Source organism: Schistocerca nitens, chromosome 1 (assembly GCF_023898315.1).
Source record: "Schistocerca nitens isolate TAMUIC-IGC-003100 chromosome 1, iqSchNite1.1, whole genome shotgun sequence".
NCBI lineage: Eukaryota > Metazoa > Arthropoda > Insecta > Orthoptera > Acrididae > Schistocerca > Schistocerca nitens.
The window spans coordinates 192,271,428-192,299,311 of NC_064614.1; the positions used below are offsets into that span (position 1 = coordinate 192,271,428).

At 43.5% G+C, this 27,884-nt stretch overlaps 1 protein-coding gene across 1 annotated transcript; it reads right to left on the reverse strand.

Annotated features, from left to right (window-relative positions):
* Positions 1-591: 591 nt before the first annotated feature.
* LOC126236600 (mucin-17-like) lies at positions 592-26,639 on the reverse strand. Its single transcript, XM_049946070.1, has 2 exons — positions 3,312-26,639; positions 592-669 (listed from the first exon to the last, which is right to left on the reverse strand). The coding sequence occupies exons 1-2, from the start codon at positions 26,637-26,639 to the stop codon at positions 592-594; spliced, it is 23,406 nt and encodes a 7,801-aa protein (XP_049802027.1).
* Positions 26,640-27,884: the final 1,245 nt, after the last annotated feature.

The following is a 27,884-nucleotide window of genomic DNA, read 5'->3' on the forward strand; positions in this document are numbered from 1 at the left end:
ATGTAACTGAAGAGGAGGAAGATGAGAAGAAACTGCGCTGTCCAGCACAAGGAAGCTTTATAGAAGAGCTAATTGTTTTAGACAATGATTCATACAATCACCGAAACGCGCTTCTGTTAACTGTGTATGAACGATGGTTGTCCAGATACGTATTCAGTACACTGCGAGAATACCATCGTAAATATTTCAGAAGACTAGGCTTTCGTTCTTTGTCCTGCCTCCTGACAATAAGATTCAGTATGATCCAGAAGGAAGACTCGTCTATGTCGGACTAGTTGACGACGGAACACCGGTTTAGCAGGAGAAGCGTGAGTGAAGCGAAAGCCAGTGGTCGTTAGTAAAGCACCATATCAACATTCATTTTATTTCTTGATTTCATTTTGACCAGTGTTTATTAACATTTCATTAGATGTCAAAGATCAAAATCGCAACTGTCTCCAACATTTAACCATCTTTTATCTCAGTCAGATATGATGACTGAAACAAAATATGTGACGTTATTGCTGCTTACGATTAAATCTTAGCATGCAGACATTTTTGGTAGGCATTTCTTACATTTGTTATAATGTACCTCGCAGCTATGAATAACACTCACAAATACCTATCTAAAAACCTGAAGCTTCCAGTTCCCCCGAAAGCATCGTGTCGTGCTATAAACCCAATGAGACCCTGAAATCAGTGAGAACCATTCTGATCCATGATTATTCAAGGCACGTCCGTAAGTCAAAGTCATAGACGCTGATCTAAGATGTATGCAAAGTGCGCAAATGTTGCTCCACGGTTTCCTGCATTTAGTGAGTTGGTCTGAGGTCCGTAGACTCAGTTATTAGTAAATTAACACTGTCGTGGCCAACTTTATTTTGAACGCACTTACGAAACTTGCATTACTGCAACACACTGAAGTGCTTCGTCGTCTTACGCGAATACACTTTATTTATCAAATATTTACCCTTTCGCTATCTTTAAAATTATTAAACTTTTCAGTTTAAATAAGACTTTAGGTTAGTTTGCAAGGTATTTTAGGTAAGGAAATGTTTTTAACACTACACATGTAAATAATTCACAGTCACAATTATCAAACTTTTCATTTAATGAATATTATTACACTTTAAAGCAGGTAATGCTGCCACAAAATTCATAATTTACAAGATCTGAATCGTTGCACATCAAGTCTTCCTTTATCTCTGGTATTAAAAGTCGAAGTACGACTTCAGCGTTACTGTCCCACACGACAGCGACGACACGAGTTACCAGGATATTCCTGCAAGTATACCATGGTGATCCATGCAGGACGCACTCTCGAGGCCGTGGAGAATCTTGTGTTTCCAAGAAGCAGAACTGAAAGCTCATAGGACACTCCACCAGTAATAATGTATGCGGTACTGCATACCGTATGGCTACGAACATGACGGTTGATCAAGCGCATGTCTTGATGGCAGTTCAAGAAACAAATTTCACGAAGTTCGTATTCAGTTTCTGGCAGCTGGCACTCAATAAGTAAGAAAATATAACAGAATTATCACAGCATTTCGCAACAAATCTAACTATGGTTTACCATTACATGTCTGTATAAAATCTCAAGGATAAGTAAGTTTCTACATTGTATCATACATATTCTATAGCGTTCATAATAGTAGTTCAAAGTACAAGATCCATACTAAGAAATCGATGGCATCGAGGACCAGACGAGCTTTTCGAGGAATGGTGTTTTCTACGGGGAAGCAGGATTTTGGAAATTCTCGATAGTGGAAAAGACACATGTTGGCTGGGTAACCTAACGTTATCGAAGCTCCGTAATCATACTAAGAATTACATTTATGACAGATTCTGAGGTCGCATATTACAGCGTTTTTTCTTTGGTTGATAGTGTCAACAGTGAATACACACAAAGTTTTCAGAACGTCGTCGGATTCAGACTCATGATTGGGATTGTTGACGGACATTCTTCGATGTCATTCGGCACGCCACCATGCCTACCACGCTCAAAAAATGTCCTTTAACCGGCTTTAGCTGAAGTTTGTGAAAGGACGATGGGACAAAATATCCCTCTTTTCCGAACGCCTTGACATCATACCAGAATAGTCGTACACATTAATCATAGACTCTTTTTAAAAAGCTAAACCGCATAAATATATAACAGCTCATAGATGAGATTCAGACAAAATCATTAACGTTACGTCTTTGCGTAACACTCTTTTCCATAGACGCGTAACATTAACAAAAAACACAGTACATTTCTTTAACAGTAAACAATGTTTGTTTCGTATGCATTTAACATAGCAACTGTCAAAGAAAGTAATCAGGAAAAACAATGAACGACGCATTACTTAGCCAAAAAGCAAAAGAAATTAAAAATTTATACATAAGATAACATCAATGCCACTGGTAATTTTATCACCAGATTTACGCAAACTTAAGAAAAAAATTAAGACCAAATTACTCCATAAATTTCTGATTACTGTTACACGCCTAAAATCAAAATATTATGCAAGATTTCAAACGTTTTGTACTGTCGTGCATACTTCCTGCCTACTATGCAAGTCTTGCATGATTCCAAAGTACTTTATACACAAAAAATTATAAAAACAATATTTCAGGTACAAAATTCCTTTGCCGCTCTCCTTCGTGTCACTTGGAGTAGACAATTAAACGACAATACTGCAAGACCAGAATCATATTGTAAACGATAAGCTTGTTACTAAAATAGCAAAGTATAAGTTAAGTCATATAAGACCTGGCACATTAAATGTAACGTTAACTTGAAGTTTATAAAACTGTGTATCTTTTTATCTTTGTATCTTTCTCTTTTTTTATCTTTGTATCCTTTTATATACATGGTATAGTCGCTTCATAGATGAAACTTTAAGTTCCAAACTACTTGACTTTGTAGAGGTTCGAGACCATCATTCACAAATCTGGCATTTAACTTACTTTTCCAGACTTCATCTGTGGGCAACAATCTCCAGTTACCATTTCGATGTGGTACGAATATCTGTCACAATGCACTCCTCAGTCTACAGAGACCAGTAAGATAGTTACTTAAATAAAAGCGCCCCGATACTCATAGAGAAGCCGGCGGGATTGTGTCCACTCTTAATGCTATGATCTCTTACCGCAGTTATCACAATTATTCTTCTTGATGATATTTCATCACTACACACATAATAACTTTATTGACTCTATAGGCTAACTTCCTTCAAAGAATTTAAAGCTATGGGACACTGTTGAGAAAATAACCTTAGTAATTTGCTTATAATACCAAAATTATGTCGCACGAAGGACACTTCCTTTTGTGATAAAGCGCCACCAACCGTAACTCCACCAGAACCACCATAACTGAAGCTACTTGCAGTATCTGTTTCAGCATGTGCATTTGCTAAACTGTGTATGTACTGACTTGGTACACTACCTGTACTCAAGGGAAACGGTGGTAATGCAGAGGAAACTTCAGCATCTGTATTCACTGCACTAAGTGCATTCTGACTTGGTACACTGCCTGTAGTCAAGGGAGATGATGATGTTGCAGAGGACGTCTCAGAATGACCCTTTCCCAAACTGTGGGCGTTCTGAATCGATACACTTAATGTAGTCCAGGGAGATGGTGGTAAGGCAGAGGAAGCTACAGCATGTGCATTTGCCAAACTGTGTGTGTTCTGACTTGGTGCACTTCCTGCAGTCAAGAGGGATGGTACTACTGCAGAAGACGTTTCGGCATGTGTATTTGCTAAAGAGTGTATATTCTGACTTGATTCAGTTCTAGAGGTCCACGGAGGTGGTGCCACTGCAGAGTAAGTTTCAGCATGTGCATATGCCGAAGTGTGAGTCTTCTGACTTGGTGCGTTTACAGCGGTCCAGAGAAATGGTGGTAATGTAGAGGAGGTTTCAGCATGTGCATTTGACAAAATGTGTCCAAATTGACTTGGTACATTAATTTTACTCAGGGGAGATGGCGGTGCTGCTGAGGAACTATCAGCAGGTGCATTTGCCGAACTGAGTGCATTGATACTTGGTACACTTCCTGTTGCCCAGAGAGATGGTGGTATTGGAGAAGAAGATACAGAATCTGCGTTTGCCGCACTGTGTGTGCTCTGAATTGGTACAATTCCTGTAGCCCAAGGAGAAACTCCTATTGCAGAGAAAGTTTCATCATGGGTGCCTTTGTTCCGACCTGGTACACTTCCTGTACACAACGAACATGGTGCAATTCCAGAGGAAGTTTCCACATGTGCTTTTGCTGAAGTGTGTGTGTTCTGACTTGGTACACTACCTCTAGTCCAGTGTGATGGATGTATGCCAGAGAAAGATTCAGCATTTGATATTCCCGAAATCTTTCCATTCTGACCAGGTATAGTCCCTGTAGTCCAGGGAAATGTTGGTATCGCAAGGGAAGTTTCAGCATTTGCATTTGCCATACTGTGTGCATTCTGACTTGGTACACTTCTATTAGTCAAAGGAGATAGTTGTAAAGCAGGGGAAGTTTCGGCATGTGCGTTAGCTGCATTGTGTGTATTTGCAGTTGATACACTTCCTGCAATCAAGGAAGGTGATGCTGTAGCAGATGAACTTTCAGCATGTGCATTTGCTGAGCTGTGAGCGTTCTGACTTGCTGCACCACCTGACGTCATGGTTGATGATGATACTGCTGAAGCTGTTCCAGCATGTGCGTCTGCCGTAGTGTGGACAGTCTCACTTGGTACACTACTTGCAGTCCACGATGATGGCGCCAAAGCAGCAAATGTTTCAGAATGAGCACTGGCTGAGCTGTGTGCCTTCTGACTTAGTACATTTCCAGCAGTCCAGGGTGATGGTGGTGCTGCAGAGGACGTTGCAGCATGAGCATTTGCCGAGCTGTATACATTCCGAGCTGGTACTTCTTCCAAAATCAAGGGTGATGGTGATACTGAAGAGGAAGTTCCAGCTTGTGCATTTTCTGGGGTGTATGCATTATGTCTTGGTACTTCTACCACAATCATGGGTGATGGTAGTACTGTAGCGGAAGTTTCAGCCCGAGTATTTCCTGAGCTTTGAGCATTGTTACTTGGTATGCCTCCTGTAGTCCAGGGTGATGATAGTGAAGAGAAAGTTTCAGCATGCACATTTGCCAAACTCTCTGTATTCAGATTTGGTACACTTCCTATAGTCAAAGGAGATGGTTGTAAAGCAGGGGAAATTTCGGCATGTGCTTTAGCTGAACTGTGGGTATTTGGAGTGGATACACTCCCTGTAGTCAAGGAAGGAGGTGCTACTGTAGAAGTACTTTCAGAATGTGCATTTGCTGAGCCCTTTGCATTCTGACTGGGTACACCTCCTGAAGTCGTGACTGATAGTGGTATTACTGAGACTGCTGCAGCATGTGCGTTTGCCGTAGTGTATCCAGTCTCAATTGGTACAATGCTTGCAGTCCACGAAGATGGCGCCAAAGCAGCAGATGTTTCAGAATGAGCACTTGCTGAGCTGTGTGCCTTCTGACTTGGTACATTTCCAGTGGTCCAAGGTGATGGTGGTACTGCAGAGGAAGTTGCAGCATGTGCATTTGCCGAGCTGTATGCATTCTGAGCTGGTACTTCTTCCAAGGTCAAGGGTGATGGTGATACTGCAGAGGAAGTTCCAGCTTGTACATTTGCTGGGGTGTATGCATTATTTCTTGGTACTTCCACCATAGTCATGGATGATGGTAGTACTGCAGAGGAAGTTTCAGCCCACGTATTTGCTGAGCTTTGAGCATTGATACTTGGTATTCCTCCTGTAGTCCAGGGTGATGATAGTGAAGAGAAAGTTTCAGCATGCACATTTGCCAAACTCTCTGTATTCAGATTTGGTACACTTCCTATAGTCAAAGGAGATGGTTGTAAAGCAAGGGAAATTTCAGCATGTGCTTTAGCTAAACTGTGTGTATTTGGAATGGGTACACTTCCTGTGTTCAAGGAAGGCAGTGCTACTGTAGAAGCACTTTCAGCATGTGCATTTGGTGAGCTGTGTATGTACTGACTGCGTATACCTCCTGAAGTCAAGACTGATGGCGGTATTGCGGAGGCTGTTTCAACATGTGCAAGTGCAAAACTGTGCGTTTTCTCATTATGTGCACTACCTGTACTCCAGAAAAACGGTGGAATTACTGCTAAAGATTCAGCATGTGCTTCTGCTGAACTGTGCGCTTTCGGACTTGGTATACCTCCCGTAGTCATTGGTGATGGTGCTATTGCAGAGTATGCTTCAGCTTGTGCATTTGCCGAGCTGTAGGCACTTTGACTTGGTATTAGTCCAATAGTCATGGATGATGATGGTATTGCAGAGGACGTTTCAGCCTGTGCATTTACCAAACTCTCTGTATTCTGATTGGGTACACTTCCGGTAGTCAAAAGAGATGGTACAAAAGCAGGGGATATTTCAGCATGTGCTTTCGCCGAACTGTATATATTTGGATTTGGTAAATTCCCTGCAGTTAAGCGAGCTGGTCCAATTGCAGAAGAGCTTTCAGCGTGTGCAGTTGATGAGATGTGTGCATTACGACTAGGTACATCTCCTGAAAGAATGTCTGATGGAGGGATTGCTGAGGCACTTCCAGCATGTTCATTTGCCATGATGTGTGCATTCGGGTTTTTTACACTACCGGTAGTCCATGTAGAAGGTGCTGTTGCAGCAGCTGTTTCAGAATGTGAACTTGCTGTACTGTGTGCCTTCTCATTTGGTACACTTCCTGTAGTCCAGGGTAATGTTGGTGCTGCAGCAGGAATTTCAGTTTGTGCATTTGCCATACTGTGCGCTTTCTCTCTAGATGCACTACCTGTAATCCAGGAAAATGGTGGAATTACTGCTAACGATTCAGCATGTGCTTCTGCCGAACTGTGTGCTTTTCGACTTGTTATACCTCCTGTAGTCATTGGTGATGGTACTATTGCAGAGTATGCTTCAGCCTGTGCATTTGCTGAACTGTAAACGCTTTGACTTGGTACTTTTCCGCCAGTCATGGCAGATGATGGTTTGGAAGAGGATGTTTCAGCCTGTGTATTTCCTAAGCTCTCTGCATTCTGACTTGGTATATTTCCAGTAGTCAAAGGAGATGGTTTTAAAGCAGGGGATATGTCAGCATGTGCTTTAGCTGAACTGTGTATATTTGGATTTGGTAAACTCCCTGGAGTTAAGGAAGGTGGTCCTACTGCAGAAACACTTTCAGCGTGTGCAGTTGATGAGCTGTGTGCAATAATACTAGGTATATCTCCTGAAAGAATGGCTGATGGGGGGATTGCTGCGGCAGTTCCATCATGTGCATTTGCCATGCTGTGTGCATTCGAGCTTTGTACACTACCAGTAGTCCATGGAGATTGTGCAGTTGCAGCAGATGTTTCAGAATGTGAACTTGCTGTACTGTGTGCCTTCTCATCTAGTACACTTCCTGTAATCCAGGGTAAAGTTGGTACTGCTGAGGAAATTTCAGTTTGTGCATTTGCCATACTGTGGGTTTTCTCACTAGGTGCACTACCTGTAGTCCAGAAATGTGGTGGAATTACTGCTAACGATTCAGCATGTGCTTCTGCCGAACTGTGTACTTTCGGACTTGGGATACCTCCTGTAGTCATTGGTGATGGTGCTATTGCAGAGTATGTGTCAGCTTGTGCATCGGCTGAACTGTAGGCATTTTGACTTGGTACTTTTCCGATAGTCATGGATGATGATGGTATTGCAGAGGATGTTTCAGCATGTGCATTTGCTATGCTCTTTGTTTTCTGATTTGGTACATTTCCAGTAGTCAAAGGTGATGGTTTTAAATCAGGGGAAATTTCAGCATGTGCTTTATCTGAACTGTGTATGTTTGGAGTTGGTAAATTCCCTGCAGTTAAGGAAGGTGGTCCTATTGCAAAAGCACTTTCAGCATGTGCAATTGATGAGCTGTGTGCCTTATGACTAGGTACATTTCCTGAAACAATGGATGATGGAGGGATAGCCGAGGCAGTTACAGCATGTGCATTTGCCATGCTGTGTGCATTCGGACTTAGTACACTACCGGTAGTCCATGTAGATGGTGCTGTTGCAGCAGCTGTTTCAGAATGTGATCTTGCTGTACTGTGTGCCTTCTCATTTAGTACACTTCCTGTAGTCCAGGGTAATGTTGGTACCGCTGAGGAAATTTCAGTTTGTGCATTTGCCATACTGTGCGCTTTCTCACTAGGTGCACTACCTGTAGTCCAGAAAAATGGTGGAATTGCTGCTAACGATTCAGCATGTGCTTCTGCCGAACTGTGTGCTATCGGACTTGGGATACCTCCTATAGTCATTGGTGATGGTGCTATTGCAGAGTATGCGTCAGCTTGTGCATTGGCTGAACTGTAGGCACTTTGACTTGGTACTTTTCCGATAGTCATGGATGATGATGGTATTGCAGAGGATGTTTCAGCATGTGCATTTGCTATGCTCTTTGTTTTCTGATTTGGTACACTTCCAGTAGTCAAAGGTGATGGTTTTAAATCAGGGGAAATTTCAGCATGTGCTTTATCTGAACTGTGTATGTTTGGAGTTGGTAAATTCCCTGCAGTTAAGGAAGGTGGTCCTATTGCAGAACCACTTTCAGCATGTGCCGTTGATGAGCTGTGTGCATTATGACTAGGTACATCTCCTGAAAGAAAGGCTAATGAGGGGATTGCTGAGGCAGTTCCATCATGTGCATTTGCCATGCTGTGTGAAATCGGACTGTGTACACTACCAGTAGTCCAGGGAGGTTGTGCAGTTGCAGCAGATGTTTCAGAATATGAAATTGCTGTACTGTGTATCTTCTCATTTAGTACACTTTCTGTAGTCCAGGGTAATGTTGGTACTGCTGAGGAAATTTCAGTTTGTGCATTTTCCATACTGTGCGTTTTCTCACTAGGTGCACTACCTGTAGTCCAGGAAAATGGTGCAACTACTGCCAACGATTCTGCATGTGCTTCTGCTGAACTGTGTGTTTTCGGACTTGGTATATCTTCTGTAGCCATTGGTGATGGAGCTATTGCAGAGTATGCTTCAGCATGTGCATTGGCTGAACTGTAGGCACTTTGACCTGGTACTTTTCCGATAGTCATGAATGATGATGGTATTGCAGAGGATGTTTCAGCGTGTGCATTTGCTAAGCTCTCTGAATTGTGAATTGGTACACTTCCAATAGTCAAAGGAGATGGTTTTAAAGCAGGGGAAATTTCAGCATGTGCTTTAGCTAAACTGTGTGTATTTGGAATGGGTACACTTCCTGTGTTCAAGGAAGGCAGTGCTACTGTAGAAGCACTTTCAGCATGTGCATTTGGTGAGCTGTGTATGTACTGACTGCGTATACCTCCTGAAGTCAAGACTGATGGTGGTATTGCGGAGGCTGTTTCAACATGTGCAAGTGCAAAACTGTGCGTTTTCTCATTATGTGCACTACCTGTACTCCAGAAAAACGGTGGAATTACTGCTAAAGATTCAGCATGTGCTTCTGCTGAACTGTGCGCTTTCGGACTTGGTATACCTCCTATAGTCATTGGTGATGGTGCTATTGCAGAGTATGCTTCAGCATGTGCATTTGCCGAGCTGTAGGCACTTTGACTTGGTATTAGTCCAATAGTCATGGATGATGATGGTATTGCAGAGGACGTTTCAGCCTGTGCATTTACAAAACTCTCTGTATTCTGATTGGGTACACTTCCGGTAGTCAAAAGAGATGGTATAAAAGCAGGGGATATTTCAGCATGTGCTTTCGCCGAACTGTATATATTTGGATTTGGTAAATTCCCTGCAGTTAAGGAAGCTGGTCCAATTGCAGAAGAGCTTTCAGCGTGTGCAGTTGATGAGATGTGTGCATTATGACTAGGTACATCTCCTGAAAGAATGTCTGATGGAGGGATTGCTGAGGCACTTCCAGCATGTTCATTTGCCATGATGTGTGCATTCGGGTTTTTTACACTACCGGTAGTCCATGTAGATGGTGCTGTTGCAGCAGCTGTTTCAGAATGTGAACTTGCTGTACTGTGTGCCTTCTCATTTAGTACACTTCGTGTAGTCCAGGGTAATGTTGGTACTGCTGAGGAAATTTCAGTTTGTGCATTTGCCATACTGTGCGTTTTCTTACTAGGTGCACTACCTGTAGTCCAGAAAAATGGTGGAATTACTGCTAACGATTCAGCATGTGCTTCTGCCGAACTGTGTGCTATCGGACTTGGGATACCTCCTATAGTCATTGGTGATGGTACTATTGCAGAGTATGCGTCAGCTTGTGCATTGGCTGAACTGTAGGCACTTTGACCTGGTACTTTTCCGATAGTCATGAATGATGATGGTATTGCAGAGGATGTTTCAGCCTGTGCATTTGCTAAGCTCTCTGAATTGTGAATTGGTACACTTCCAATAGTCAAAGGAGATGGTTTTAAAGCAGGGGAAATTTCAGCATGTGCTTTATCTGAACTGTGTATGTTTGGAGTTGGTAAATTCCCTGCAGTTAAGGAAGGTGGTCTTATTGCAAAAGCACTTTCAGCATGTGCAGTTGATGAGCTGTGTGCATTATGACTAGGTACATTTCCTGAAACAATGGATGATGGAGGGATAGCCGCGGCAGTTACAGCATGTGCATTTGCCATGCTGTGTGCATTCGGACTTTGTACACTACCGGTAGTCCATGTAGATGGTGCTGTTGCAGCAGCTGTTTCAGAATGAGAACTTGCTGTACTGTGTGCCTTCTCATTTAGTACACTTCCTGTAATCCAGGGTAATGTTGGTACTGCTGAGGAAATTTCAGTTTGTGCATTTGCCATACTGTGCGTTTCATCACTAGGTGCACTACCTGTAGTCCAGAAAAATGGTGGAATTGCTGCTAACGATTCAGCATGTGCTTCTGCCGAACTGTGCGCTATCGGACTTGGGATACCTCCTATAGTCATTGGTGATGGTGCTATTGCAGAGTATGCGTCAGCTTGTGCATTGGCTGAACTGTAGGCACTTTGACTTGGTACTTTTCCGATAGTCATGGATGATGATGGTATTGCAGAGGATGTTTCAGCATGTGCATTTGCTATGCTCTTTGTTTTCTGATTTGTTACATTTCCAGTAGTCAAAGGTGATGGTTTTAAATCAGGGGAAATTTCAGCATGTGCTTTATCTGAACTGTGTATGTTTGGAGTTGGTAAATTCCCTGCAGTTAAGGAAGGTGGTCCTATTGCAGAACCACTTTCAGCATGTGCCGTTGATGAGCTGTGTGCATTATGACTAGGTACATCTCCTGAAAGAAAGGCTAATGAGGGGATTGCTGAGGCAGTTCCATCATGTGCATTTGCCATGCTGTGTGAAATCGGACTGTGTACACTACCAGTAGTCCAGGGAGGTTGTGCAGTTGCAGCAGATGTTTCAGAATATGAAATTGCTGTACTGTGTATCTTCTCATTTAGTACACTTTCTGTAGTCCAGGGTAATGTTGGTACTGCTGAGGAAATTTCAGTTTGTGCATTTTCCATACTGTGCGTTTTCTCACTAGGTGCACTACCTGTAGTCCAGGAAAATGGTGGAACTACTGCCAACGATTCTGCATGTGCTTCTGCTGAACTGTGTGTTTTCGGACTTGGTATATCTTCTGTAGCCATTGGTGATGGAGCTATTGCAGAGTATGCTTCAGCATGTGCATTGGCTGAACTGTAGGCACTTTGACCTGGTACTTTTCCGATAGTCATGAATGATGATGGTATTGCAGAGGATGTTTCAGCGTGTGCATTTGCTAAGCTCTCTGAATTGTGAATTGGTACACTTCCAATAGTCAAAGGAGATGGTTTTAAAGCAGGGGAAATTTCAGCATGTGCTTTAGCTAAACTGTGTGTATTTGGAATGGGTACACTTCCTGTGTTCAAGGAAGGCAGTGCTACTGTAGAAGCACTTTCAGCATGTGCATTTGGTGAGCTGTGTATGTACTGACTGCGTATACCTCCTGAAGTCAAGACTGATGGTGGTATTGCGGAGGCTGTTTCAACATGTGCAAGTGCAAAACTGTGCGTTTTCTCATTATGTGCACTACCTGTACTCCAGAAAAACGGTGGAATTACTGCTAAAGATTCAGCATGTGCTTCTGCTGAACTGTGCGCTTTCGGACTTGGTATACCTCCTATAGTCATTGGTGATGGTGCTATTGCAGAGTATGCTTCAGCATGTGCATTTGCCGAGCTGTAGGCACTTTGACTTGGTATTAGTCCAATAGTCATGGATGATGATGGTATTGCAGAGGACGTTTCAGCCTGTGCATTTACAAAACTCTCTGTATTCTGATTGGGTACACTTCCGGTAGTCAAAAGAGATGGTATAAAAGCAGGGGATATTTCAGCATGTGCTTTCGCCGAACTGTATATATTTGGATTTGGTAAATTCCCTGCAGTTAAGGAAGCTGGTCCAATTGCAGAAGAGCTTTCAGCGTGTGCAGTCAATGAGATGTGTGCATTATGACTAGGTACATCCCCTGAAAGAATGTCTGATGGAGGGATTGCTGAGGCAGTTCCAGCATGTTCATTTGCCATGATGTGTGCATTCGGGTTTTTTACACTACCGGTAGTCCATGTAGATGGTGCTGTTGCAGCAGCTGTTTCAGAATGTGAACTTGCTGTACTGTGTGCCTTCTCATTTAGTACACTTCGTGTAGTCCAGGGTAATGTTGGTACTGCTGAGGAAATTTCAGTTTGTGCATTTGCCATACTGTGCGTTTTCTTACTAGGTGCACTACCTGTAGTCCAGAAAAATGGTGGAATTACTGCTAACGATTCAGCATGTGCTTCTGCCGAACTGTGTGCTATCGGACTTGGGATACCTCCTATAGTCATTGGTGATGGTACTATTGCAGAGTATGCGTCAGCTTGTGCATTGGCTGAACTGTAGGCACTTTGACCTGGTACTTTTCCGATAGTCATGAATGATGATGGTATTGCAGAGGATGTTTCAGCCTGTGCATTTGCTAAGCTCTCTGAATTGTGAATTGGTACACTTCCAATAGTCAAAGGAGATGGTTTTAAAGCAGGGGAAATTTCAGCATGTGCTTTATCTGAACTGTGTATGTTTGGAGTTGGTAAATTCCCTGCAGTTAAGGAAGGTGGTCTTATTGCAAAAGCACTTTCAGCATGTGCAGTTGATGAGCTGTGTGCATTATGACTAGGTACATTTCCTGAAACAATGGATGATGGAGGGATAGCCGAGGCAGTTACAGCATGTGCATTTGCCATGCTGTGTGCATTCGGACTTTGTACACTACCGGTAGTCCATGTAGATGGTGCTGTTGCAGCAGCTGTTTCAGAATGAGAACTTGCTGTACTGTGTGCCTTCTCATTTAGTACACTTCCTGTAATCCAGGGTAATGTTGGTACTGCTGAGGAAATTTCAGTTTGTGCATTTGCCATACTGTGCGTTTCATCACTAGGTGCACTACCTGTAGTCCAGAAAAATGGTGGAATTGCTGCTAACGATTCAGCATGTGCTTCTGCCGAACTGTGCGCTATCGGACTTGGGATACCTCCTATAGTCATTGGTGATGGTGCTACTGCAGAGTATGCGTCAGCTTGTGCATTGGCTGAACTGTAGGCACTTTGACTTGGTACTTTTCCGATAGTCATGGATGATGATGGTATTGCAGAGGATGTTTCAGCATGTGCATTTGCTATGCTCTTTGTTTTCTGATTTGTTACATTTCCAGTAGTCAAAGGTGATGGTTTTAAATCAGGGGAAATTTCAGCATGTGCTTTATCTGAACTGTGTATGTTTGGAGTTGGTAAATTCCCTGCAGTTAAGGAAGGTGGTCCTATTGCAGAACCACTTTCAGCATGTGCCGTTGATGAGCTGTGTGCATTATGACTAGGTACATCTCCTGAAAGAAAGGCTAATGAGGGGATTGCTGAGGCAGTTCCATCATGTGCATTTGCCATGCTGTGTGAAATCGGACTGTGTACACTACCAGTAGTCCAGGGAGGTTGTGCAGTTGCAGCAGATGTTTCAGAATATGAAATTGCTGTACTGTGTATCTTCTCATTTAGTACACTTTCTGTAGTCCAGGGTAATGTTGGTACTGCTGAGGAAATTTCAGTTTGTGCATTTTCCATACTGTGCGTTTTCTCACTAGGTGCACTACCTGTAGTCCAGGAAAATGGTGGAACTACTGCCAACGATTCTGCATGTGCTTCTGCTGAACTGTGTGTTTTCGGACTTGGTATATCTTCTGTAGCCATTGGTGATGGAGCTATTGCAGAGTATGCTTCAGCATGTGCATTGGCTGAACTGTAGGCACTTTGACCTGGTACTTTTCCGATAGTCATGAATGATGATGGTATTGCAGAGGATGTTTCAGCCTGTGCATTTGCTAAGCTCTCTGAATTGTGAATTGGTACACTTCCAATAGTCAAAGGAGATGGTTTTAAAGCAGGGGAAATTTCAGCATGTGCTTTAGCTAAACTGTGTGTATTTGGAATGGGTACACTTCCTGTGTTCAAGGAAGGCAGTGCTACTGTAGAAGCACTTTCAGCATGTGCATTTGGTGAGCTGTGTATGTACTGACTGCGTATACCTCCTGAAGTCAAGACTGATGGTGGTATTGCGGAGGCTGTTTCAACATGTGCAAGTGCAAAACTGTGCGTTTTCTCATTATGTGCACTACCTGTACTCCAGAAAAACGGTGGAATTACTGCTAAAGATTCAGCATGTGCTTCTGCTGAACTGTGCGCTTTCGGACTTGGTATACCTCCCGTAGTCATTGGTGATGGTGCTATTGCAGAGTATGCTTCAGCATGTGCATTTGCCGAGCTGTAGGCACTTTGACTTGGTATTAGTCCAATAGTCATGTATGATGATAGTATTGCAGAGGACGTTTCAGCCTGTGCATTTACCAAACTCTCTGTATTCTGATTGGGTACACTTCCGGTAGTCAAAAGAGATGGTATAAAAGCAGGGGATATTTCAGCATGTGCTTTCGTCGAACTGTACATATTTGGATTTGGTAAATTCCCTGCAGTTAAGGAAGCTGGTCCAATTGCAGAAGAGCTTTCAGCGTGTGCAGTTGATGAGATGTGTGCATTATGACTAGGTACATCTCCTGAAAGAATGTCTGATGGAGGGATTGCTGAGGCAGTTCCAGCATGTTCATTTGCCATGATGTGTGCATTCGGGTTTTTTACACTACCGGTAGTCCATGTAGAAGGTGCTGTTGCAGCAGCTGTTTCAGAATGTGAACTTGCTGTACTGTGTGCCTTCTCATTTAGTACACTTCGTGTAGTCCAGGGTAATGTTGGTACTGCTGAGGAAATTTCAGTTTGTGCATTTGCCATACTGTGCGTTTTCTTACTAGGTGCACTACCTGTAGTCCAGAAAAATGGTGGAATTACTGCTAACGATTCAGCATGTGCTTCTGCCGAACTGTGTGCTATCGGACTTGGGATACCTCCTATAGTCATTGGTGATGGTACTATTGCAGAGTATGCGTCAGCTTGTGCATTGGCTGAACTGTAGGCACTTTGACCTGGTACTTTTCCGATAGTCATGAATGATGATGGTATTGCAGAGGATGTTTCAGCCTGTGCATTTGCTAAGCTCTCTGAATTGTGAATTGGTACACTTCCAATAGTCAAAGGAGATGGTTTTAAAGCAGGGGAAATTTCAGCATGTGCTTTATCTGAACTGTGTATGTTTGGAGTTGGTAAATTCCCTGCAGTTAAGGAAGGTGGTCTTATTGCAAAAGCACTTTCAGCATGTGCAGTTGATGAGCTGTGTGCATTATGACTAGGTACATTTCCTGAAACAATGGATGATGGAGGGATAGCCGCGGCAGTTACAGCATGTGCATTTGCCATGCTGTGTGCATTCGGACTTTGTACACTACCGGTAGTCCATGTAGATGGTGCTGTTGCAGCAGCTGTTTCAGAATGAGAACTTGCTGTACTGTGTGCCTTCTCATTTAGTACACTTCCTGTAATCCAGGGTAATGTTGGTACTGCTGAGGAAATTTCAGTTTGTGCATTTGCCATACTGTGCGTTTCATCACTAGGTGCACTACCTGTAGTCCAGAAAAATGGTGAAATTGCTGCTAACGATTCAGCATGTGCTTCTGCCGAACTGTGCGCTATCGGACTTGGGATACCTCCTATAGTCATTGGTGATGGTGCTATTGCAGAGTATGCGTCAGCTTGTGCATTGGCTGAACTGTAGGCACTTTGACTTGGTACTTTTCCGATAGTCATGGATGATGATGGTATTGCAGAGGATGTTTCAGCATGTGCATTTGCTATGCTCTTTGTTTTCTGATTTGTTACATTTCCAGTAGTCAAAGGTGATGGTTTTAAATCAGGGGAAATTTCAGCATGTGCTTTACCTGAACTGTGTATGTTTGGAGTTGGTAAATTCCATGCAGTTAAGGAAGGTGGTCCTATTGCAAAAGCACTTTCAGCATGTGCAGTTGGTGAGCTGTGTGCATTATGACTAGGTACATTTCCTGAAACAATGGATGATGGAGGGATTGCTGAGGCAGTTCCAGCATGTGCATTTGCCATGCTGTGTGCATTCGGACATTGTACACTACCGGTAGTCCATGTAGATGGTGCTGTTGCAGCAGCTGTTTCAGAATGTGAACTTGCTCTACTGTGTGCCTTCTCATTTAGTACACTTCCTGTAGTCCAGGGTAATGTTGGTACTGCTGAGGAAATTTCAGTTTGTGCATTTGCCATACTGTGCGTTTTCTCACTAGGTGCACTACCTGTAGTCCAGGAAAATGGTGGAACTACTGCCAACGATTCTGCATGTGCTTCTGCTGAACTGTGTGTTTTCGGACTTGGTATATCTTCTGTAGCCATTGGTGATGGAGCTATTGCAGAGTATGCTTCAGCATGTGCATTGGCTGAACTGTAGGCACTTTGACCTGGTACTTTTCCGATAGTCATGAATGATGATGGTATTGCAGAGGATGTTTCAGCCTGTGCATTTGCTAAGCTCTCTGAATTGTGAATTGGTACACTTCCAATAATCAAAGGAGATGGTTTTAAAGCAGGGGAAATTTCAGCATGTGCTTTAGCCGAACTGTGTATGTTTGGAGTTGGTAAATTCCCTGCAGTTAAGGAAGGTGGTCCTATTGCAGAAGCACTTTCAGCATGTGCTGTTGATGAGATGTGTGCATTATGAGTAGGTGCATTTCCTGAAACAATGGATGATGGATGGATTGCTGAGGCAGTTACAGTATGTGCATTTGCCATGCTGTGTGCATTCGGGCTTTGTACACTAGTGGTAGTCCATGTAGATGGTGCTGTTGCTGCAGCTGTTTCAGAATGTGAACTTGATGTACTGTGTGCCTTCTCATTTAGTACACTTCCTGTAGTCCAGGGTGATATTGGTACTGCTGAGGAAATTTCAGTTTGTGCATTTGCCATACTGTGCGCTTTCTCATTAGGTGCACTACCTGTAGTCCACGAAAATGGTGGAATTACTGCTAACGATTCAGCATGTGCTTCTGCCGAAATGTGTGCTTTCGGACTTGGGATACATCCTGTAGTCATTGGTGATGGAGCTATTGCAGAGTATGCTTCAGCATGTGCATTGGCTGAACTGTAGGCACTTTGACCTGGTACTTTACCGATAGTCGTGAATGATGATGGTATTGCAGAGGATGTTTCAGCCTGTGCATTTGCTAGGCTCTCTGAATTGTGAATTGGTACACTTCCAATAGTCAAAGGAGATGGTTTTAAAGCAGGGGAAATTTCAGCATCTGCTTTAGCCGAACTGTGTATGTTGGGGGTTGGTAAATTCCCTGCAGTTAAGGAAGGTGGTCTTATTGCAGAAGCACTTTCAGTATGTGCTGTTGATGAGATGTGTGCATTATGACTAGGTACATTTCCTGAAACAATGGATGATGGAGGGATTGCTGAGGCAGTTCCAGCATGTGCATTTGCCATGCTGTTTGCATTCGGGCTTTGTACACTACCGGTAGTCCATGTAGATGGTGCTGTTGCAGCAGCTGTTTCAGAATGTGAACTTGCTGAACTGTGTGCCTTCTCATTTAGTACACTTCCTGTAGTCCAGGGTGATATTGGTACTGCTGAGGAAATTTCAGTTTGAGCATTTGCCATACTGTGCGCTTTCTCACTAGGTGCACTACCTGTTGTCCATGAAAATGGTAGAATTACTGCTAACGATTCAGCATGTGCTTCTGCCGAACTGTGTGCTTTCGCACTTGGTATACCTCCTGTAGTCATTGGTGATGGAGCTTTTGCAGAGTATGCTTCAAAATGTGCTTTGGCTGAACTGTAGGCACTTTGACTTGGTACTTCTCCGATACTCATGGATGGTGGTGGCGTTGTAGATGAAATTTCAGCCCGTGTGTTTGCCAAACTCTCTGTCTTCAGACTTGGTACAGTTCCAATAGTCAAAGGAGATGGTTTAAAAGCAGGGGATATGTCAGCATGTGCTTTAGCTGAACTGTGTATATTTGGATTTGGTAAACTCCCTGGAGTTAAGGAAGGTGGTCCTACTGCAGAAACACTTTCAGCGTGTGCAGTTGATGAGCTGTGTGCAATAATACTAGGTATATCTCCTGAAAGAATGGCTGATGGGGGGATTGCTGCGGCAGTTCCATCATGTGCATTTGCCATGCTGTGTGCATTCGAGCTTTGTACACTACCAGTAGTCCATGGAGATTGTGCAGTTGCAGCAGATGTTTCAGAATGTGAACTTGCTGTACTGTGTGCCTTCTCATCTAGTACACTTCCTGTAATCCAGGGTAAAGTTGGTACTGCTGAGGAAATTTCAGTTTGTGCATTTGCCATACTGTGGGTTTTCTCACTAGGTGCACTACCTGTAGTCCAGAAATGTGGTGGAATTACTGCTAACGATTCAGCATGTGCTTCTGCCGAACTGTGTACTTTCGGACTTGGGATACCTCCTGTAGTCATTGGTGATGGTGCTATTGCAGAGTATGTGTCAGCTTGTGCATCGGCTGAACTGTAGGCATTTTGACTTGGTACTTTTCCGATAGTCATGGATGATGATGGTATTGCAGAGGATGTTTCAGCATGTGCATTTGCTATGCTCTTTGTTTTCTGATTTGGTACATTTCCAGTAGTCAAAGGTGATGGTTTTAAATCAGGGGAAATTTCAGCATGTGCTTTATCTGAACTGTGTATGTTTGGAGTTGGTAAATTCCCTGCAGTTAAGGAAGGTGGTCCTATTGCAGAACCACTTTCAGCATGTGCCGTTGAGGAGCTGTGTGCATTATGACTAGGTACATCTGCTGAAAGAATGGCTAATGAGGGGATTGCTGAGGCAGTTGCATCATGTGCATTTGCCATGCTGTGTGAAATCGGACTGTGTACACTACCAGTAGTCCAGGGAGGTAGTGCTGTTGCAGCAGATGTTTCTGAATATGAATTTGCTGTACTGTGTACCTTCTCATTTAGTACACTTTCTGTAGTCCAGGGTAATGTTGCTACTGCTGAGGAAATTTCAGATTGTGTATTTGCCATACTGTGCGTTTTCTCACTAGGTGCACTACCTGTAGTCCAGGAAAATGGTGGAACTACTGCTAACGATTCTGCATGTGCTTCTGCTGAACTGTGTGTTTTCGGACTTGGTATATCTTCTGTAGCCATTGGTGGTGGTGCTATTGCAGAGTATGCTTCAGCATGTGCATTGGCTGAACTGTAGGCACTTTGACCTGGTACTTTTCCGATAGTCATGAATGATGATGTTATTGCAGAGGATGTTTCAGCCTGTGCATTTGCTAAGCTCTCTGAATTGTGACTTGGTACACTTCCAATAGTCAAAGGAGATGGTTTTAAAGCAGGGGAAGTTTCAGCATGTGCTTTAGCCGAACTGTGTATGTTTGGAGTTGGTAAATTCCCTGCAGTTAAGGAGGGTGGTCCTATTGCAGAAGCACTTTCAGCATGTGAAGTTGATGAGATGTGTGCATTATGACTAGGTACATCTCCTGAAACAATGGATGATGGAGGGATTGCTGAGGCAGTTACAGCATGTGCATTTGCCATGCTGTGTGCATTCGGGCTTTGTACACTAGTGGTAGTCCATGTAGATGGTGCTGTTGCTGCAGCTGTTTCAGAATGTGAACTTGCTGTACTGTGTGCCTTCTCATTTAGTACTCTTCCTGTAGTCCAGGGTGATATTGGTACTGCTGAGGAAATTTCAGTTTGGGCATTTGCCATACTGTGCGCTTTCTCACTAGGTGTACTGCCTGTAGTCCAGGAAAATAGTGGAATTACTGCTAACGATTCAGCATGTGCTTCTGCCGAACTGTGTGCTTTAGGACTTGGCACACCTGCTGTAGTCATTGGTGATGGTGCTATTGCAGAGTATGCTTCAGAATGTGCTTTGGCTGAACTGTAGGCACTTTGACCTGGTACTTTACCGATAGCCGTGAATGATGATGGTATATCAGAGGATGATTCAGACTGTGCATGTACTAAGCTCTCTGAATTGTGACTTGGTACACTTCCAATAGTCAAAGGAGATGGTTTTAAAGCAGGGGAAATTTCAGCATCTGCTTTAGCCGAACTGTGTATGTTGGGGGTTGGTAAATTCCCTGCAGTTAAGGAAGGTGGTCCTATTGCAGAAGCACTTTCAGCATGTGCTGTTGATGAGATGTGTGCATTATGACTAGGTACATTTCCTGAAACAATGGATGATGGAGGGATTGCTGAGGCAGTTCCAGCATGTGCATTTGCCATGCTGTGTGCATTCGTCCTTTGTACACTACCGGTAGTCCATGTAGATGGTGCTGTTGCAGCAGCTGTTTCAGAATGTGAACTTGCTGTACTGTGTGCCTTCTCATGTAGTACACTTCCTGTAGTCCAGGGTGATATTGGTACTGCTGAGGAAATTTCAGTTTGTGCATTTGCCATACTGTGCGCTTTCTCACTAGGTGTACTACCTGTAGTCCAGGAAAATGGTGGAATTACTGCTAACGATTCAGCATGTGCTTCTGCCGAACTGTGTGCTATCGGACTTGGGATACCTCCTGTAGTCATTGGTGATGGTGCTGTTGCAGAGTATGCTTCAGAATGTGCTTTGGCTGAACTGTAGGCACTTTGACTTGGTACGTCTCCGATAGTCATGGATGGTGGTGGCGTTGTAGATGAAATTTCAGCCCGTGCGTTTGCCAAACTCTCTGTCTTCAGACTTGGTACAGTTCCAATAGTCAAAGGAGATGGTTTAAAAGCAGGGGATATGTCAGCATGTGCTTTATCTGAACTGTGTATATTTGGATTTGGTAAACTCCCTGGAGTTAAGGAAGGTGGTCCTACTGCAGAAACACTTTCAGCGTGTGCAGTTGATGAGCTGTGTGCAATATTACTAGGTATATCTCCTGAAAGAATGGCTGATGGGGGGATTGCTGCGGCAGTTCCATCATGTGCATTTGCAATGCTGTGTGCATTCGGGCTTTGTACACTACCAGTAGTCCAGGGAGATAGTTCAGTTGCAGCAGATGTTTCAGAATGTGAACTTGCTGTACTGTGTGCCTTCTCATCTAGTACACTTCCTGTAGTCCAGGGTAATGTTGGTACTGCTGAGGAAATTTCAGTTTGTGCATTTGCCATACTGTGGGTTTTCTCACTAGGTGCACTACCTGTAGTCCAGAAATGTGGTGGAATTACTGCTAACGATTCAGCATGTGCTTCTGCCGAACTGTGTGCTTTCGGACTTGGGATACCTCCTGTAGTCATTGGTGATGGTGCTATTGCAGAGTATGTGTCAGCATGTGCATTGGCTGAACTGTAGGCACTTTGACTTGGTACTTCTCCGATAGTCATGGATGGTGGTGGTATTGTAGAGGAAATTTCAGCCTGTGCATTTGCCGTACTGTGTGTTTTCGTATTAGTTGAACTACCTGTATTCTGGGAAAATGATGGATTTGCAGATGATGTTTCATCATGTGCTTTTGCTGAATTGGGTTCATTTTGAGTTGGTACATTTCCTTTAGTCATAGGTGATGGTGGTATTGCTGCGGATACTTCACCATGTGCATTTGGGGACATGTAAGAATTTTGACTTCGTACTTCACCCATAGTTAAGAGTGATAGTGGTTTTACAGGATACATTTCTGTGTGTGCATCTGCTGAACTTTGAGCGTGTTGACTTGGTGCGATACCTGTAGTCCAGGGGGATGTTGGTACATCATAGGAAGTTTCAGCATGTGCATTTGCCTCACTCTCTGCATTCTTCCCTGTCACTCTTCCTATAGTCAATGGAGATGATTGTATCCATGAGGAAGTTTCAGTCTGCGCATTTGCTGAAGTGTGTATATTCGAATTTGGTATAGTTCCTGCAGTCCTGGAGGATGGTGTTACTGCAGACGAACGTTCAGCATTTGCATTTGCCAAGGTGTGTGCATTCTTACTTAGTACGATAGCTGAAGCCGTGACTGATGGTTGTATTGCTGATGCTGTTCCGGCATGTGCATTTGCCATACTTTGTGCATTCTGAGTTGGTACACTACCTGTAGTCCAGGTAGATGCTGCTATTGCAGCAGTCGTTTCGGAATTTGTATTTGCTAAAGTGTGTGCCTTCTGACTTAGTACACTTCCTGTAGTCCAGTGTGATGGTGGTACTGCAGAGGAAGTTTCAGTATGTACACTGGCTGAACTGTATACATTCTTACTTGGTATTTCTCCAGCAGTTATTGATAATGGTGATATTGCAGAGGAAGTTTCAGCCTGTGCATTTGCCAAGCTTTCTGTGTGCTCAATTGGTAGACTTCCAATAGTCAAAGGCAATGATTGTAAAGCAGGGGAAAATTCAGCATGTGCTTTAGCTGAACTGTGTGTGTTTGTAGTTGGTTCACTCCCTGTAGTCAAGGAAGGTGGTGCTACTGTAGAAGTGCTTCCAGCTTGTGCATTTTCTGTTATGTGTGCGTTATGACTTGGTACATTTCCTGTAGTCCAGGGCGATGTTGGTACTGCAGAGGAAGTTTCAGAACGTGCATTAGTAGAACTCTTTGCATTGTGAATTGTTAGATTTTTTATATTCATGGTAGTTTGCTGTAAGGCGGAGGAAGTTTCAGCATTTGTATTTGCTGAGCTGTGTGTATTCTCACTTGGTTTATTTCCTGTAGTCGACGAATATTGTGATTTTGCTGAGGGAGTTGCAGCATGTGCATTTGTAGAACTGTGAGCCATCTTGTGTTGTACATTTCCTATAGTCCAGGGAGATGGAGGTACTGCAGAGGGATATGTGCCATGTGCATCGGCTGAACTGTGTGCAATCACACCTGATAGCCTTCCAGCTTTCCAGATAGGTGATGATACTGGAAACGAAGTCTCAGCATTTGCATTTACCGAACTCTGTCCATTCTGATGTGGTACACTTTCCAAAGTCATGGGAGATGCTAATAAGGCAGAGGAAGTTGCAGCCTTTGTATTTGTTGGACTGTGGTTATTCTGACTTGATACACTTTTCGTAGTCATTTGAGATGATGGCGAAGCTACAACATGCGCATTTGCCGAATTGTGTGCATTCTGATTTGGTACACCTCCTGTCGTTATAGGTGATGGTGGTGTTGCAGATAAAGTTCCACCATGTGCTTCTGCTGAAGTCTGTGCTTCCTGGCTTGGTACGCTACTTGTAGTCAATGGAGATGATGGTATTGCAGAGGAAGTTTCAGTATATGCATTTGCCAAATTTTGTGTGATTTGTTTCGGTGTACTTCCTGTAGTCAAGGGGGATAGTGGAATTGTAGAGTAAGTTCCAGCTTGTGCATTTGCCAAATTGTGTGCCGTCTGACTTGGTACAAGTCCTGTCGTCCAGATGGATGGTGGTATTGCAGAGGCAGTTTGAGCATGTGAGTTCTCTGAACTCTGTACATTTGGAATGGTTATGCTACCGATAGTCATAGGGGATGGTTGTAAGGTAGAGGATGTTTCTGCATGTGCATTTGCAGAACTGAGTGCATTCTTACTTGCTGAGGGTGATTCAGCATTTGCATTTGCCAAACTGTGTGCTTTCTGACTGAGTACACCTCCTGTGATCTTGGGTGATAGTGGTAATGTGGAGGAAGCTGCAGCTAATGCATTTGCTGAACTATGTGCCATCTGACTTGATACTTTTCCAGTAGACCACAGGGATGGTGGTACTGCAGAGAAAGTTTTAGCATATGAATTTGCCGAACTCTGTGCGTTGGTATTTGGCACACTTCCTACTTTGACAGGGGATGGTTGTAAGGCAGGAAACGTTTCTGCATGTACATTTCCTGTGCTGTGTGTACTCTGACTTGGTACACTTCCTGTCGCCGAGGAAGATGTTGGTATTGCAGATATTGTTTCTGCATGTGCACTTGCTAGACTGTGTGCAGTCTGACCTGGTACCCTTGCAGCAGTCCAGAGAGATGTTGGTACTGCAGAGGAAATCTCAGCATGTGCATTTGCCAAATTGTATGGGTTCTGACTTGTTACCCCTCTTGCTGTCATGGGTGATGGTATTGCAGACGAAGTTCCAGCATGTGATTTTGCTGAAGTGTGTGGTTTCTGACTTGGTGCACTACTTGAGGTCAAGGGATATGGTGGCACTGCAGAGAAAATTTCAGCTTGTGAATCTGCCACACTTTGCGCAATGAGATTTGGTATACTTCCAGTACTCCAAGGCGATATAGTAATTGCAGGGAAAGTTATAGTTTGTGCATTTGCCGAACTGTGTGCAGTCTGACTCACTACACCTCCTGTTGTCATGGGTGATGGTGGTATTGCAGACAAAGGTTCAGCATGTGTATACATTGAAGTGTGTGCTTTCTTACTCGTTACACTACTTGTAGTCAAGGAAGATTGTGGTGTTGCAGAGTAAGTATCAGTCTGTGCATTTGCTGCACTGTGTGTTTTATGACCTGCTACACTTCCTGTATTCAAAGGTGGTAGTAATGTAAAGGAAGTTTCAGCATGTGCCTTTGCTGAACTCTGTGCTTTCTGATTACGTACACTACCTGCAGTCCAGGGAGATGGTGACAATGGTGAGGAAATTTCAGCATGTGCATTTGTTGAAGTGTGTGTGTTCTGACTTGTTACACTGCTTGCAGTTAAGGGAGATGATGGTAGTGCAGAAGAAGTACCAGCTTGTGCATTTGCCGGAGTGTATGATTTCTGAGTTGGTACACTTCCTGTTTTCCAGGAAGATGGTTGTAACGCTGAGAAAGTTTCAACATGTGCATTTGCTGAATTGTGTGTATTCTGACTTAGTACACTTCCTGTTGTTGTGGAAGATGCTGGTATTGCAAGTGAGGTTTCTGCATGTGCATTGGCCACACTGTTTGCGTTCTGACCTGTTACTCCTCCTGTTGTCATGGATGGTGGTAGTACTGAAAAGAAAGTTTCAGCATGTGCATTTGCTGAACTGTATGCCTTCTCACTTTGTAGACCTCCTGTAGTACGTGGAGATTGTGGTATTGCAGAGGATGTTTCAGGTTGTGCATTTGCCACTGTCCGTGCATTCTGACTTTGTACACTTCCTGTAGGCCAGGGAGATGGTGGTATTGTCACAGATGTTTCAGTTTGTGCATTTTCTGATGTGTGCGCATTCTGACTTGGTACACTTCCGGTAGTCCATGGGGACTGTAGTGGAGCATAAGTAGCTTCAGCTTGTGCATTTGCAGAACTACGTTCTTTCTGATCAGATACACCTCTTGTAATCCAGGAAAATTGTGGTATTGCAGAGGAAGTTTCAGCATGTGCATTTGCCAAACTGTGGGCATTCTGACTTGTTACACCTCCTGTAGTGCAGGGTGATGGTGGTATTGCAGAGAATATTGGAACATGTGTATTTACCGAACTTTGTGCAATCTGGCTTGGTACATTACCATAAGTCAAGGCAGATGAGGGTACAGCAGAGGAAGTTTCAGCATGTGCATTCGTCGAACTCTGTGCATTCTGACTTGGTGCCCTTCCTGTAGTTGATGGAGATGCTTGTAAGGCAGAGGAAGTTCCATCATGTCCAGTTGCTGGAGTTTGTTTGTTCTGATGTGGAACACTTCCTGTACCTTCTACATGAATTGGATATTCGTGACTGTTTCCTGATGGACCGGGAGCTACCTGTGCTTCTCCCTTAGGTGGACGCCTTGATAGTTTTTGGATGAGCCACGATGTTTCCTGTGTGGGAATTTCCTGGCTGTGTTTACCCGTAGAACTTTGTGTGAGACTTACTGATGTTAGTTTAATGTCACCTGTCTCCTCTGAGTTGAAATCAGAGGATTGAACAGAGGCTGTAACTGACTGTGTGTGTGGTTTTCCAGCACTGGTCCTTACAGAACTGTGGTCTCCAGAAGTGGATGAAAATGGAGAAAATTCTGATTTCTCTTTTTCTGGCTTCTTACTACCGTTGGTTGTATTTACTTTAGCTTGTTCTTCTAATTTTGCAGCTTGAACATTTTCACTTTTTATACTGCCAGTGATACCTCCATCTTTCGCTTCTAGAGAGACTGAAGCTAGTTTAGGTTCTTTGAATTTACAGTAACAAATTTTGTCGCCCATGTCAACGACGTGCTCTTCGGTGAAAGCTTTGTGTTGGAGAATATGGTCCTGAACTTCCAACCATTGAGCTTGCCGCCTCTGATGCTTTTCTGTAAGGTGTGAAACCTGCTGGTGCAGACGTTTCGCCTTTTCGTACATACCTGCACTCTGTGTCTTTTTAATGTCTTTTTTCGAAGTGGTCATTTCGTCTGGTGTGTCTTGTCTACTATGCTTTGATTGCTTTAGCTGTTTGTCCAGTAGGTCTGATGAGCTTTTTTCTGAAACAAATCAACAATGAATGACCAGTTAAAAAGAATTAAGATGGCTTATGACTTTGCCTCACAAATCCCATACCAGTATATTCAGAAAACAGAAATAAATTTTCTGTGGACCATAGACAGACTTTAGCCTCTTACCCACAGAAGACATCTTCATCTATGAAGAGTAATTTCCCAGAGAATTTCTCCAGAAAACTAGAGGCGATAGAGTGAATTTGCGTCTGAACACAAAGGTTGGTTAGGAAGTTTTAAGTCACACCGCACCCATTGTCCACCACACCGTTGTTGTCTCCAGTTATTAAATCTCTGGTAGAGAAGCGCTTATACCCTCATCTCCTCCAACAGCACTGCATGCAGACACGGGTTCTTAAAGCAGTGGCACGATTGTGCTTTGTCTAAAGCACGCTACAACTGTGGGTCATGATAAAATTGATGAAGAGACACACTGAAATCTTAAAGGGCAAGGGAAAGAAGGATACATGAATTTTTTTCAGCGAGATATAAACGAATACTTATTATCCATTCCATTTTCCTCATATAACTCAGGAAGGAGCTGATCTCTCTCAATTCTTCGCGTTTTCCTGCGTTGGAGGGGGGGGGGGGGGGGAGCGCGGCGGGACACTGTATCAGGTGATCCACAACTGCCATAATGAATATATTGTAGAAGGACACAACATTATTTCAGATGATGCAGTTTCCTTCTTAATAACCAGATGTTATTAAAATCATTCAGACACATTCGTCAGATCCATATCAAAAGTATTTTTGCTATTGTACGTCTGTCTTGTTTAGCAATGCCAACTCGATATGTGTTTCTGATTGTGGCACACCTCTCGGAAGGACATGAGTCATTTTATTCTCGGTATTTCTCTGATATTTACGCATTGCTCTATCCTTTTCCTATTTTTCCATCCAGTATGTGAAACTGAGATGAACGTATGAGTGTTTCCTAAGTGTATCTGTTGTCTGCTTGTGCAGTTTTGCTGGTAGTGGCAGCTTACGCAGAAAAGCAGAGAGGTTTGACATGACCATGAGCGGGTGGTCACGGTTAGGTTGGCAAGCGGACACTCTGGTGATCTCTGGTGACGACACCCACTACAGGGGTTGGTGAGGAAGGTCACCACTCGTCAGGCCTAGAAGCACACCTTGACACAGAGACTGGGTAACGGTG